Source organism: Ursus arctos, unplaced genomic scaffold, assembly GCF_023065955.2.
Source record: "Ursus arctos isolate Adak ecotype North America unplaced genomic scaffold, UrsArc2.0 scaffold_19, whole genome shotgun sequence".
NCBI classification, from domain to species: Eukaryota; Metazoa; Chordata; class Mammalia; order Carnivora; family Ursidae; genus Ursus; species Ursus arctos.
The window spans coordinates 13,800,292-13,813,157 of record NW_026622863.1 but is presented as its reverse complement, the minus strand read 5'-3'; the positions used below and the strand labels follow the sequence as shown (position 1 = coordinate 13,813,157).

General features: G+C 49.5%; 1 protein-coding gene across 1 annotated transcript; it reads right to left on the bottom strand.

The window, feature by feature from the left end:
- Positions 1-1,704: 1,704 nt before the first annotated feature.
- On the bottom strand, positions 1,705-2,689 carry LOC113252266 (metallothionein-2). The gene is made up of 3 exons (XM_026494800.3): positions 2,469-2,689; positions 2,161-2,226; positions 1,705-1,962 (listed from the first exon to the last, which is right to left on the bottom strand). Exons 1-3 carry the CDS (start codon positions 2,494-2,496, stop codon positions 1,871-1,873), a joined length of 186 nt encoding a protein of 61 aa, XP_026350585.1. The 5' UTR covers positions 2,497-2,689; the 3' UTR covers positions 1,705-1,870.
- Between the last annotated feature and the right edge of the window lie 10,177 nt (positions 2,690-12,866).

Here is a 12,866-nt window from a genome sequence, read left to right as displayed (position 1 = left end):
TGCATGTTCACTCTCTCACTGATTGCTGAGGACCAAATGACAGGAAGGATGGTGAAGACTTTTGTGTCTGTCCAAATGCTGTGGCAGCATCTTGTCCCTGGGGACATCCGGCAGGAGGTACCCACTCTCCCCCTAGCACAGGTTAGCAAATTTCCAATTCTATCCTTAATCTCCAACCCAGAGTAACGCTTCCAAACTAATGACCCTTTCCCCAAGAGCTTATTGGGATCCAACAGGATTCCGTCTCCATGAATGTCAGTGTGGCATAATGACCACTGTTTATTAAGCCCTGGCCAGGAGCCAGGACACTGTCATTTAATCCCCACATAGAGATAGAATCTCCTTTCTACAAAGGAAGAAATGGAGGCTCAGTGAGGTCAAGCAGCTTGCCCCGGCCACCTGCGGCAAAGTAGGCTGTGCCCTAGACTTCCTGACACCAAAGACCATGCCCTGGACCAACACCAGCAGCCTTCTGAAATCCCCTTTTCACACCAGGCACCTGCAGGCGAGCATGGTCCTGACTCCGGACCACATGACTCCCTTTTCCCTTTGATTGAACATCAAATAACAATTCCCTCCACAAATAGCCAGGGGGACTAACCGTTGGCCTTAATTACAAGTCACACTGGGCCTCACTCCTGCCTAGTAAACACCACCACACCCTGCAAAGCACAGACTTGGCCATCCCCCTGCACGGGGAGACCTGAACTGCTTCATCTGGAACCAGTTCTCACGTCCCCTCCCTCTCGCTGGGAAACAGGCTGGATGTTTCCTTCCAGTTCCCTCGTCACTTCGTTGGTTTCAAGTTGCCAAGGACAACTGGATTCTGGAGGGACAGATTCCAGCCTGACCTAGGGAGGAACTTCCAAAGATTCAAAGCCAAGTCACAACAGGGAGCTCTCGGGGGTACAGGGTGTCCCGTCGGTGGCACAATGGTGGGGAGCAGGCCAAGTTCCCCGTGCAGAGGGGGATCTGGGCGGCGCTCCTCTAGGTGTGTGGTCCTGGCCCGGGGCATTTGTGAATTCTCTCTAGTGCTCAGTGGAACCTTCAGTGAAAGTATGTGTGTGCAGCTTTTTAAAATCTTTTACTTGCTCTTCATATATTCATTAAAATTATGCGTGCTCAGCCTAAGAACACGGGCTTATATTGTTCTTTCTGGCATTTGCATAAAGTTATATACATGTATACGATTTTACCCAAGGTTTAGTTTGAGATGGATATAAAGTAGAAACTGGACCTTTACCACAGATAGTTTTTTTAGAAGCCCCAGGTAGGATTTGAACGGGGGGGGGTTCCCCCCCCACCTCCTGCAGTCACTTTCAAGCCTAGAATCCATGAGGAACTGAGGTTGGGCAGAGAAACCATGGAGCATAAAGTCTGGATCGACAGGGCACCTGCCTGGCTCAGTCTGGAGAGCATCCGACTCTTGATCTCTGGGTCGTGAGTTCAAGCCCCACATTTGGAATAGAGATTACATAACAGCAAAATTGGCATGAGAACAGAGGGCCCTCATGCCTTTATATCCTCTGGCATAATGCCCTTCCATTTTACGGAAGGCATAGCTCTGCGAAGTCACCTAGCTTGCCTTAAAGGCACTCAATTTCTAGGGAATTAACATTTGTGTTCAGGAAACAGGTTTCTGCCATTCCCATCGAATTCCCCACCCCAGCCCTCATGGACAGGCAAAGGAAAACAGAGCGAGAATAAAGTCGACAACTTTTATTATAATTCATGTATTTTATAGGGAAAAAATCAACAACAAGGAATGTAGCAAACGGCTCAGAGTTGTACCCAAAACAAAAGCACCAAAAAAACGCTGTAGGTTTGTACACGTGGCTCTATTTACATCGGAAACAGGCTCTCCCGGTCATCAGGCACAGCAGCTGCACTTGTCCGAAGCGCCTTTGCAGACGCAGCCCTGGGCACACTTGGCACAGCCGGCGGGGCAGCAGGAGCAGCAGCCTGGGCAAGGGAAGGAGGCGGCAGAGATGAGCGCTGGGCACACAGAATTAAGGGTTCCGGTGGTCGGGGACAGGCAGCACCTTCCCCCCGCAAGGGGGCGGGCATCAGCTGTCCAGTTTAAATTCCCCTCGGGGTATAGAGGATAGGGGTGGGTAGGTAGGGGCGGGTAGGGGGTGTAAGAGTAAAGATTCCACTCACTCTTCTTGCAGGAGGCGCATCTGCACTCTTTGCATTTGCAGGAGCCGGCGCACGTGCAGGAGCCACCTGAAGGAGAAAGGCAAGCAGTGAGAACCGTCCCTGGACTCGAAGCCGGAACGCATGCGGGCAGCCCAGGTTCGAGTCTCAATTCCACAACCAACCCCTGGGAACCGAGACCAGCTATGAAGTCCGACCCCTTATCGATAGAAAGGGGGACTAGAGAGAAGTGCATAGAAGGCTTTGGGAAAGGGCAGTTAGCACCCCAAAACTAAGTGGCCAGGAAGAGACCCCGACGCGGATCTCCTTACCGGTGGCGCAGGAGCAGTTGGGATCCATAGCGAGGAGAAGCGGTGGCTGGAGTCCGGAGACAGCTGCACGAGAACCTGGAGTCCCTTCGGGAGGGCGTAGTGGAGCGCCGCGCCGCGGGCCCCCTTTATAGCGGGAAGGAGCCGGGGCGAGTGCAAAAGCCCGCCCCGCCGGCCGCTGCCTGCACACGCCCCGTGCTGAATCACCCGCGGCCGCGCGGGGCGCGGGGCTGTGCACACGGCCGCCCGCCCGGGTTCCCAGAAGCCGCCTCCGTGAGCCCCGCGCCACCTCTCACGAGAAAGGGCCGGGTGCAGAGCGGGAACACCGCGTGCCTGGTGGCTGGGCCGTGTGCCCGGCACCCTGCCCCCGGCCTCTGGTGTTGCACACCTCCTGCCCTCCTGGTCTGTGCTTGAACTCGTAGTCTGGGGACCGGGGCGGGGGGGGGGGGGCTGTAAACTGGGAGCGGGTAGGGAACGGGTCTTGGGGACGCTGCTTGGACAGAAAAATCGATTGGAAGTGCAGACAGATTACAAAAACCTCTTTCTGCCGGTCAAGGTTTAATAATTCTAACGGCATAATAAGCCCGTGGGGTGGTTATGGATAACCTTTCTACCCAATGTATATGGAGGGCTTCATAATGTGTTGGGGGGCGTAGCAAGCGGGGCTCTCATTTAATCCTGCAACAACTGTTAAAAAGAAAACCACAGGCGCAAAATGGTGTCACTTAGGCCAAGTTACCAAAGTGGCCTTAATACCTAACCTAATGACTGCAGTTTCGACCTCCCCCAGAAATGAAGTCTTAGGGGTCAATCAGGAATTTTCTGATCAGTACCCATGAGGCAATCTGTCACCGGGGTCCTATTTCTCAAAGGAAGATGAAGCAATCCATCTAATAAGACCCCTGCCCTTCCACCTCAGGGAAGGTGACCTTGCCTAAAACATTCTTTTCTTTTCCCTTGGTCATAACTACTTGCCCCGCTCTCTTTCCTATACAAACCCTCCGCTTTGTACAACTCCGCAGCGCTCCCTTCGACGGGCAAGATGGGCTGCTGCCTGATTCATACATCATCCAGTAAAGCCAATCAGATCTTCAAATGTACTCAGTTGAATTTTGTTTGTATTTTATTTTTATTTTTAAAAAGATTTTATTTATTTGAGAGCAGGAGAGAGAGAGAGAGCACAAGCAGGGGGCACGGCAGAGGGACAGGCAGAAGCAGGCTCCCCACGGAGCAGCGAGCCTGATGCGGGGCTCGATCCCTCAGGACCTGAGCTGAAGGCAGACACTTAACCCACAGCCACCCAGGCGCTCCTGAATTTTGTTTTTATTTATTTATTTATTTATTTATTTATTAAAGCTTCACGATGCAGTTAGAAATCCTAGGTGCCCTTTTTTTTTTTAGGTTTTATTTATTTATTTGACAGAGAGAGAGAGAGACAGCCAGCGAGAGAGGGCACACAAGCAGGGGGAGTGGGAGAGGAAGAAGCAGGCTTCCAGCAGAGGAGCCTGATGTGGGGCTTGATCCCAGAACGCTGGGATCACGCCCTGAGCCGAAGGCAGATGCTTAACTACTGAGCCACTCAGGCGCCCCTGAATTTTGTTTTTAAATACAACCTTGTGAGTTAAGGACTATCGCTTAGTCTTATTTTAAAAAGGAGGAAATGGAGGCCTGGAGAGGTTAAGTAGCCCAACGACACGGAGCTGGTGCATAGCAGAGCCCAGGGATTCAAATCAAAGCTCCCGCAGATGCTAAGCCTGGATCATCTCAGGGTACACGTCACCAACAGGGGAGAGTCAGGATCAAGAAACTACAAGCCTGGTGCGCAGCAAACTCAGAGTCATGGGGCAGCCCCATGGGCGCAGAGGGAGAAGTGACGCCAGGGTCATGGCTAGGATGGAGGTTGCCCTCCGGGGCAGGGGGAGCAGGGGTGGGGAGTCGGTCCAGCCTGGAAGGAGGTGGGCCAGTGAGATAAGGAGGGTGAAAGGTTTCTGCTAGGCAGGGGGAGGGGAAGGAGTTGTATTCCAGCCTGCAGAAGAAGCAGCCAGTTGGAAAGTTGGCATCACCCTGGAACATCTGGAAGGGAAAAGCCCACAAGAACTTTCTTCCCCCGTGTAGCCGAGGGGAAGAGTGGAAGTAGCGTCCAGATTCCTCTCTGAGGGGCACAACTTGCTTCCCTGCTCATGTGTGTCTGGCCCCTGGGTAACGGATCTTAGATCATCACCCTCGGAATGCCCAGAGTTTGTCATCAGAGGAGTCAGCAAGCTTTGGTTGCTGGAAGGTTCCTGGCAGCTTAGGGAATGCTGGCTCCTGCAGCAGGGGGTTTAGTGAGGAGGCAGGCAAGGACAGGCTGTTCTCGTAGCATTTACTGTAAGGTCCTGTGGAAATGTCTTCATAGCTCAGCTCAAACGTCACTTCCTTGGGAGCCCATCCTGAACCCCGTGCTCGGTCTGGATGCCCATGGAATGTGTTGGTAAACATCCTGTCCTTTTCCTTCCTGGCACCTTCCATGTCTGTGATACGTAGGAACGTGTGTGATTCTTGGATTGATGTCTGCGTTCCCTCCCCCATTCCAGCGCGCTGCTGAACGCAAGAACGGTCATTGCCCCCAAAATGTGGCTCCGGCCCCGGGCACAGGGCCAAGTCTGCAGTAGGTGCTAATAAATATTTGTCAGATGAATTAATGGGGGTTATCCCCTTAACGTCCTCTCCTTCCCCAGCCTCCACCTTACATTAGGGCCGATTACAAAATGAAAGTAAAAAACTTTTTTCCACTGCCTTGGGGTCCGTGTCCTCACTCCAATAAAAACACCAAGCGGGGGCGGGGCTGGGGGAGTTGAGCTGTCAGAGGGACTAAATTCTAATAGTCACTGCCACTCGCTCGCTGAGTGACCTCGGCACAGTTGCGTGCCAGGGCCCCTTGGAACCTCAGTTTACCTGTCCTGTCAAATGATCCAATTGCACTAGAACTCCAGGGTCACCTGCAAACTTTCTCTGATTTTAGAGTCAAGTTCCTGGAAGTCTCTGTGTCTCTGGCAGCCTTGTGGACCAGTGCGCTCTGGTCTGCTCCTTGGGGAGTGAGCAGTGCTGTTTACACAGACATGCATATTATATGCAAAAGTCCTGGTTGCTAATCAGGTGGCCACTGGGCCACTCAGGGGAAACAATCCAACTCTATGAAGAGACAATAGGGCTTGTTTTTGCCCTGAAAGTCCTGAAGCTAGCCTTGGGTCTGAGCCATCCATGCTGGCAGTAAAATTTGCTTCCAAGGCTTAGCTGTCTGCCTTGAATCCTTGTGACTCAGTGAGGGGAGGGATGACCAATCAGCAAAGGGGGACTTGGCCCTAGTCTTGCTCATTGACATGCCCCTGGAAGCCTCACTGTGCTTGGGAAGGAGCTGGAAAGGAAGGACCTACCATTGTCTGCATTCTTAGCATGGCAGGGAGTGAGGGAGACAAAGCCAAGCAGCATTAGGTGAGGAAAAACACCTCCCTGCTAATCTGATGGGAGTCATCAGTGTGAGGCAATCATGTGGCCCTGGATTGCATTAACAGAAGTATGTTATCTAGAATGAAGGAGGTGAATTTTCACTCTCCTTTAAAATGCAGAGGTGGATGTTTATAGTTCTGCTTCCCAGCCGTCCACACACCCTTCTCCTGTGGCAGTACCCTTAGTTCTCCTTTGTAGAATCCCTCCTCCCTTCTCTTGGTCCATATGGTTTGGATGGTGGAGACAACCCCCCCCCTTCTCTGGATCCCAGCCATTCTTCCTCCCCGGCCACAGGGATTGGCTCTGATTGGTTCACCCAGCCATGAACCAAAGAGAATCGCTGAAACTTTTGCTGGGAAAGCTGGGAAAATGAAGTTACTCTTTCCATCTACCCTTGAACCTGAGAGGAGGTGAAGCTGAGTTTCTAAAGCCTTTTGTCTCTAGGAGAAGAGCCTGAAAATAAAGCCATGACAATGGAAATGGAGACCAACCTCACTGGAGCACCGAGACCCAGCCATCCCTGAAACCATTGTGAGTCAATCATTTCCTTTTAGAGAAGTGATTCTGGATGAAGTCCGAACGGGCACTGTTGGCCAGACCATCCTGAGGTTTGTCTTCATGTCAGGCTTCAAATGTCCGGTTGATCACAATGGTCCCAAGGCTCTCTGGTTTTGGGGGTCAGGAATTCCAACAGGGTTCATTTGGGTGATTCTTTTGTTCTGGGCATCAGCGACTGAGGTCACTTGGTGGCATTCGACTGGTGAATGGGCTGGACTGGAAGATCTAAGACAGCCTCACGCACATGTGGTGCCCCAGCGGGGACGGCTGGGGGGCTGAGCTCAGCTGGAGCTACTGGCCAGGGCTCCCACATGTGGCCCGTCAGCAAGGCAGCCTCTGGGCAGTGAGGCTCCTTCCGTTCAGCTCAGGGCCCCACAGGCATGAGGACCGAAAGTCAGGCATGGTAGCTGAGAGTCTCTCAAACCCTGGGCCCTGAAACTAGCACAGGTCAGTTTCACCACGATGTGTTGGTCAAACGGTCCCAGATCCTGCCACCCAGATTCAAGGGGAAATGATGAGGGCCCCGCGTCTGATGGGAGGAGTCAGTGACTTTGCAGACATCTCTCATCTGCCAGAGTAGCTGTGGGGAATAACATATATAATATATATTATTAATATCAATAGTATTAATGTTAATATTAGTATGATATTAATATTACATTATTAACATTATATATGTTATATGTTATATATATTTTTTGAGAGAGAGAGAGAGAGTGAGGGCACGTGAGCAGGGAGTGGAGGGAGACAGAAAGAGAGGGAGACAGAGAATCTTAAGCAGGCTCCACACTCAGCGTGGAACCTGACTCGGGGCTATCTCACGACCCTGAGATCATGACCTGAGCCGAAATCAAGAGTCAGTTGCTTAACTGACAGCCACCCAGGCGCCCCATGCGGAATATCGAGCACCTGCTGTGTACCAGGCCTGGTGCTAAGGACATCCTGAGTTTATCTCACTTAGGCCTCTGCACAGCTCAACGAGGCAGACACTGCTTTTTATAGACGAGACTGTGGAGGCTCACGGCCTGCTCAGGGGCACAGGTGTAAACGGCAGCACGGGGATTTGAACCCAGGACTTTCTGACTCCATACTTCCATGTTTATGCCATGCCGAAAAGAAGAAATTAGGCTTGTCCTCTGTGGTCCCGAGGGCAGAACCTGGCCAAGGATGGGGCTGAAGGGATAAAGGTTCTGCTCCAGATGGGAAAGGCCTTTCTTGCAATTGGGGCTGGCCATGACCGAAAGGGACCTGCTTGGAAGATAGTTTCCTGTCACCGCAGAAATAGAAACAGGCTGGCGATTCCAGCGTCAGATGGGGGATAGAGAGAGGTTAGGCCCCTTCTTCTCGGGGATCCTAGGGTTCCACGGTTCCTGTCACAGTTACCAACAGTGTGATCTTAGGTCTTCCTTCTCTTTCTACTGACCCTGCCTTCATTTTGGATGTGTCTTAGTTATCTAGGGCTGCATAACAAATTTAGCAGCTAAGACAACACCCGAGAATTATGTCGTAGTTTCTGCGGGTCAGGAACGCAGGCAAGGCTTAGCTAGGCCCTCAGGTCCAGGTTCTCTCACGGACAGCAAGCCGGGTGTCAGCCAGAGTGAGCTGGCACAGGACCGGCTTCCAAGCTCCCTCATGGGGCTGTCGGCAGGATATGGGGGCTACCGTGCTGAGGCCTTGGCTCCTCGTAAGGTTGGCCAGAGGTCTCCCGCGGCTCCTGGCCACACGGGCCTCTCCCCAGGGCAGCCCAACAGGACAGCGAGCAAGCAAGAGAGAGTGCCAGCAGCACGGTGAGATCAGACGGAAGTCACGGTCATGTTCCCACGGAGCCACCTCCCGCCGCCTTGGCAGGGCTGTGTTTGTGAGAAGAAGTCACTAGGTCCAGGCCACACTCAAGGGGAGGGGACATGCCAGGGCACGAGCAGCGGGGTACTCGAAAGTCTGGCTACCCCGGCGAGGGTGGTGGGGTGCTTCCTGCCTCGAGGCCCTTCGCGCAGGCTACTCTCTTTGCCCACGAGGCTCTCTCCACCCCTGTGCCTGGCATTTGCTGGGTCTCCGCGTAAAGGGCACTTCCTCAGAACAGCCTTCCCAGAAGCCAGAGCGTCGGAGTCTCTCTGTTCCCTGCAAGCGTCCGCCTTCTCCGTGGCGCTTACTGCGATGACAGGCAGGAGCGACAGAGCCGCTAACATGTACGTCCTCCAGGCCCCGCGCCAGGGGCTGGGGGATTCTTCTGGCAGCTAAGACGGGGGCTGTCCACATTTGACAGGGGACGAGCGCAGGCCCAGAGAGGCTACGTGACGCTGCGGAAAGCCATTTGCCAGTGACGGCGCAGGCAGGCCGCTCTCCCCAGAGCGCTCAGGCCGCTCCCAGCGGACCGCACTGTGCGGTTGTGGTTTTTTATTTAGTCTTTGTCCGCTAGGCCGTGGGCTGTGTCTGCTGTGCTCGCTGTGCTAGCTCTGGCACCTGCCACAGTGCCCGCTCACGGTGGGTGCTTAATAATGCAGAGGAATGGAGAAAATGGAGTGTTGCCAGCAGCCAGTAAGGGGGCTCCTTGAAGGGCGAGACCTGCCTCGTGGAACGTCAGCTCGGAAAGCCTGAACTCAGGGAGCAGCCAAACACCTGGCATCACTCCCTTCTTACTACTCTGGCCTCAACTTCCCTTTTCTGTCTCCAACCACTTCCACCCTAGGATTCTAGGGCATCCCATACCTTCTTTCAAACACATGTGACACTCCACACTCTAAGTTTTGCTCCCTCCTTCTGTCCCCAAAAACCTATTTCAAATGCCTCTTCCTCCAAGGAGTCTTCCCTGATCTCCCATCCTGGTGGAGTCTCTCCCTTCTTAAAGCCACCAGAGCTTTTTGCTTGTACCTCCTCACCCTCCCTGGGCCTCAGCCTCCTAAACTCTAAAATGAGGAGAGCCTGGGTACCATGGTCCGTAAGTTTCTTCCAGTTTCTAAAGCATCCAGGATTAAGGAGGGCAGGTGGTGCATTGAGCACTGGGTGTTATATAAGACTGAGGAATCACTGACTTCGACCTCTGAAGCTAATAATACATTATATGTTAATTAATTGAATTTAAATGGAAAAAATAAATAAAGCATCCAGGATTCCACTCCGGATTCTTGTGATGGCTTTACCCTCCCCACCGGTCTGTGAGTTCCTTGAAGAGCAGGGCCCATTTCCTTTCATCTCTCCTCAGTGTCCATCACAGGGCGTGGGGATTTTTAGGCAGTCATAAAGATTCTTTGTGAGGAAATGTTTTTTTGGGGGGGGGCGGGTTGAGATGGCATCTCAGTGAAAATGTACGTCTCCTGTGTCTGCTCAAAATCCCATGGAAAGAGGGAAAAGGTCATTCATTAAAAGGCTGAATGATGGAAGACTAAAGAATGCCTCCAGAAGGCATCATGCTCCCTGATTTCAAGCTATATTACAAAGTAGTAATCAAAACAGTATGCTATTGGCATAAAAACAGTCACATAGACAAATGGAACAGAATAGAAAGCCCAGAAATAATCCCACATATATATGGTCAATTAATTAACAAGAAAGGAGCCAAGAATATACAAAGGACAGTCTCTCCAATAAATGGGGTTTGGAAAACTGGACAGCCACATGCAAAAGAATGAAACTGGGCCACTATCTCATATCGTATATACAAAATAACTCAAACTGGATTAAAGATTTGAATGTAAGACCTGAAACCATAAGATTCCTAGAAGAAACATGGGCAGAAAGCTCCTTGACATCAGTCTTGGTGATGAATTTTTTTTTTTTTTTTTTGGATTTGACACCAAAAACAAAGGCAACAAAAGCAAAAACAAACAAATGGGACTCCATTGCACTAAAAAGCTTCTGCACAGCAGAGGAAACCATCAACAAAATGAAAAGGTGACCTACAAATGGAAAAAAAAAATGTCTGCAAATCATTTATCTGATAAGGGGTTAATATTCAAAGTATATAAAGAACTCCTATAACCCAATAGCTAAGAACTAAACAATCTGATTAAAGCATGGGCAGAGGACACATTTCTCCAAAGAGGACATACCGATGGCCCACGGTACGTGAAAAATGCTCAGCATCCCTAATCATCAGGGAAATGCAAATCAAAACCACAATGAGGCATCACCTTACACCTGCTAGAATGGCTATTATCAAAAAGAAAAGAAATAACAAGAGCTGATGAGGATGTGGAGAAAGGGGAACCCTCTAGCACTGCTGGTAGGAATGCAAACTGGTGCAGCCACTCTGGAGAACAGTATAGAGATTCCTCAAAAAATCAAAAATAAACTACCACATAATCCAGCAATTCCACTTCTGGGTATTTATCAGAGGAAAATGAAAACACTAAATTGAAAAGATATATGCACCTTCGTGCCCATTGCGTTATTTACAATAGCCAAACACTGGAAACAAAACGAAAGTCCACTGATGGACGAAAGGATAAATAAAGTGTGGTATCCACACGCGATGGACAAGTGCTTCATTCCCCAAAAGGAATGAAGTTCTGACAAATGTTATAACATGAATGACCTTTAAAGATGTGACGCTCGATGAAATAAGACACGAAAGGACAAATAAATATTGTATGAAGGCACTTACATGAGACACGGAGAGTAGTCACATTCATAGAGAAAGCCGATTGGTGGTTTCCAGGAGCTACAGAGAGACGAGAATGGGAGTTGTTGTTTCATGGGGACAGAGTTTAGTTTGGGAAGATGGAAAAATTCTGGAGATGGACGGTGGTGACGGTTGTACAACTATGTGAATACGTCCGAGGCTACTAGGCTGTAACTTAGAAATTGCTAGAATGGTAAATTTTATGTTATGTGTATTTCACCCCAGTAAAACATTTTATAACGGGCAAAATATCTGAATAGACATGCCAGCAAAGAAGATCTACGGATGGCTCTTAAGCACACGGGAGGATGCTCGACATCATGGGTATTGGAGAGACGCAAACTGAAACCACAATGCGATACCACTTTCCACCGACTACGAATGGCTAGGGTAAAACATTCACCTAAGAGGGCTGGTGAGGATGTGGGAAATGCGCAACCCCCAGGCACTGCTGGTGGAAATGTAAGATGAACAGCCACTTTGGAAAGCAATTTGGCAATTTCTCCAGAAAGTAAACACAAGAGCTACCGTAAGACCCAGCAATTCCACCCCTAAATATCTAACCAAGAGAAATAAAAACATATGTCCACACAAAGATTCGTGCACCAATGTTCATAGCCACTTATGAACATAGCTATTATTTGAAATTGCCAAAAAGTGCGAACAATTCAAACGTCCATCCACTGGTGAATGGGTAAACAGAACGTGGCGTACTGAATGTGGCCCCTGAAACACCTATTCGGCAATAACAAACAAACAAAATGAATTACTAAGATATGCAACTACATGGCTTGAATCTCAAAGACACTATGCTAAGGATGCAAAAGACTACATAGGATTCCATTTATATGAAATGTTTAGGGAAGACAAACTCATAGAGACAGAAAGGCCACTGGTGGAGGGAGCAGGAACAAACTGCAGATAGGCACAGCAGAACTTCTGGATGATGATAATATTTTAAAACTGTATTGTGGTGATGGTGCTACAACTCTTAAAAACTTGTTAATATAATTGAATTGTACACTTACAATCAGTGAATTTTATAGCACGTAAACTATATCTTAAAAAGGGGTTTAAGAACAAGAAAAGAGAATTCCACCAGAAGCCCAAAATCTTTGAGAACTTCCCGAAAAACAAAAAAGCAGATTGAAAACAAAGGATCGGTGGCCACAATATATAAAGAGCTTCTACAAATCAATAAGAACACTACAAACAAATGAATAAAAAAAGGGACAAAGAACATGAAGCAGAAGTTCACAGAAAATGACAACCAAGGGCCAAGAAACCACTGGAAAGGTGCTCAGACTTACTGTTAAAAGGAAAGGTATAATTTAAAATCTAAGGTGTCATTTTTTACCCATCAGGTTGACAAAAAAATTCAAGGTTAATACCCAGGGTTGATGAGGAAACGGAGCACTGAACACTCTCAAGACACTGCTGGTGGAATGCAAGCTGGAACAGTCCCAGTGGAGGGCCTTTGGCCAGATCTATTGAAAGCGCTGTTTCTTGTACTCTAGCAATTTGACAAATCAGCTTACAACTAAGAGAAACTCTCTGACACATGTGTACGAGAAGGAGCCGCAGTCTGCGTGTTGGAAAAGTGGAATCCACCTAAATATCCATCCATTAGTCTGTAAGAAAATTCTGAAATGAACTATGATATAATCATTCCATGCTATACTCTATAGCAGTTATTAGCTATCTAGGTCCCAAAACAGAAATATCTCCAAGGCAGACCG

What these genes read in the sequence shown, in the direction of transcription:
- LOC113252266 (XM_026494800.3), bottom strand. Translation starts at nt 2,496, where the DNA reads ATGGATCCCAACTGCTCCTGCGCCACCG. An exon ending in CAACTGCTCCTGCGCCACCG is followed by an intron (nt 2,227 to 2,468) that starts GTAAGGAGATCC and finishes TTTCTCCTTCAG; the next exon opens with GTGGCTCCTGCACGTGCGCC. An exon ending in ATGCGCCTCCTGCAAGAAGA is followed by an intron (nt 1,963 to 2,160) that starts GTGAGTGGAATC and finishes TCCCTTGCCCAG; the next exon opens with GCTGCTGCTCCTGCTGCCCC.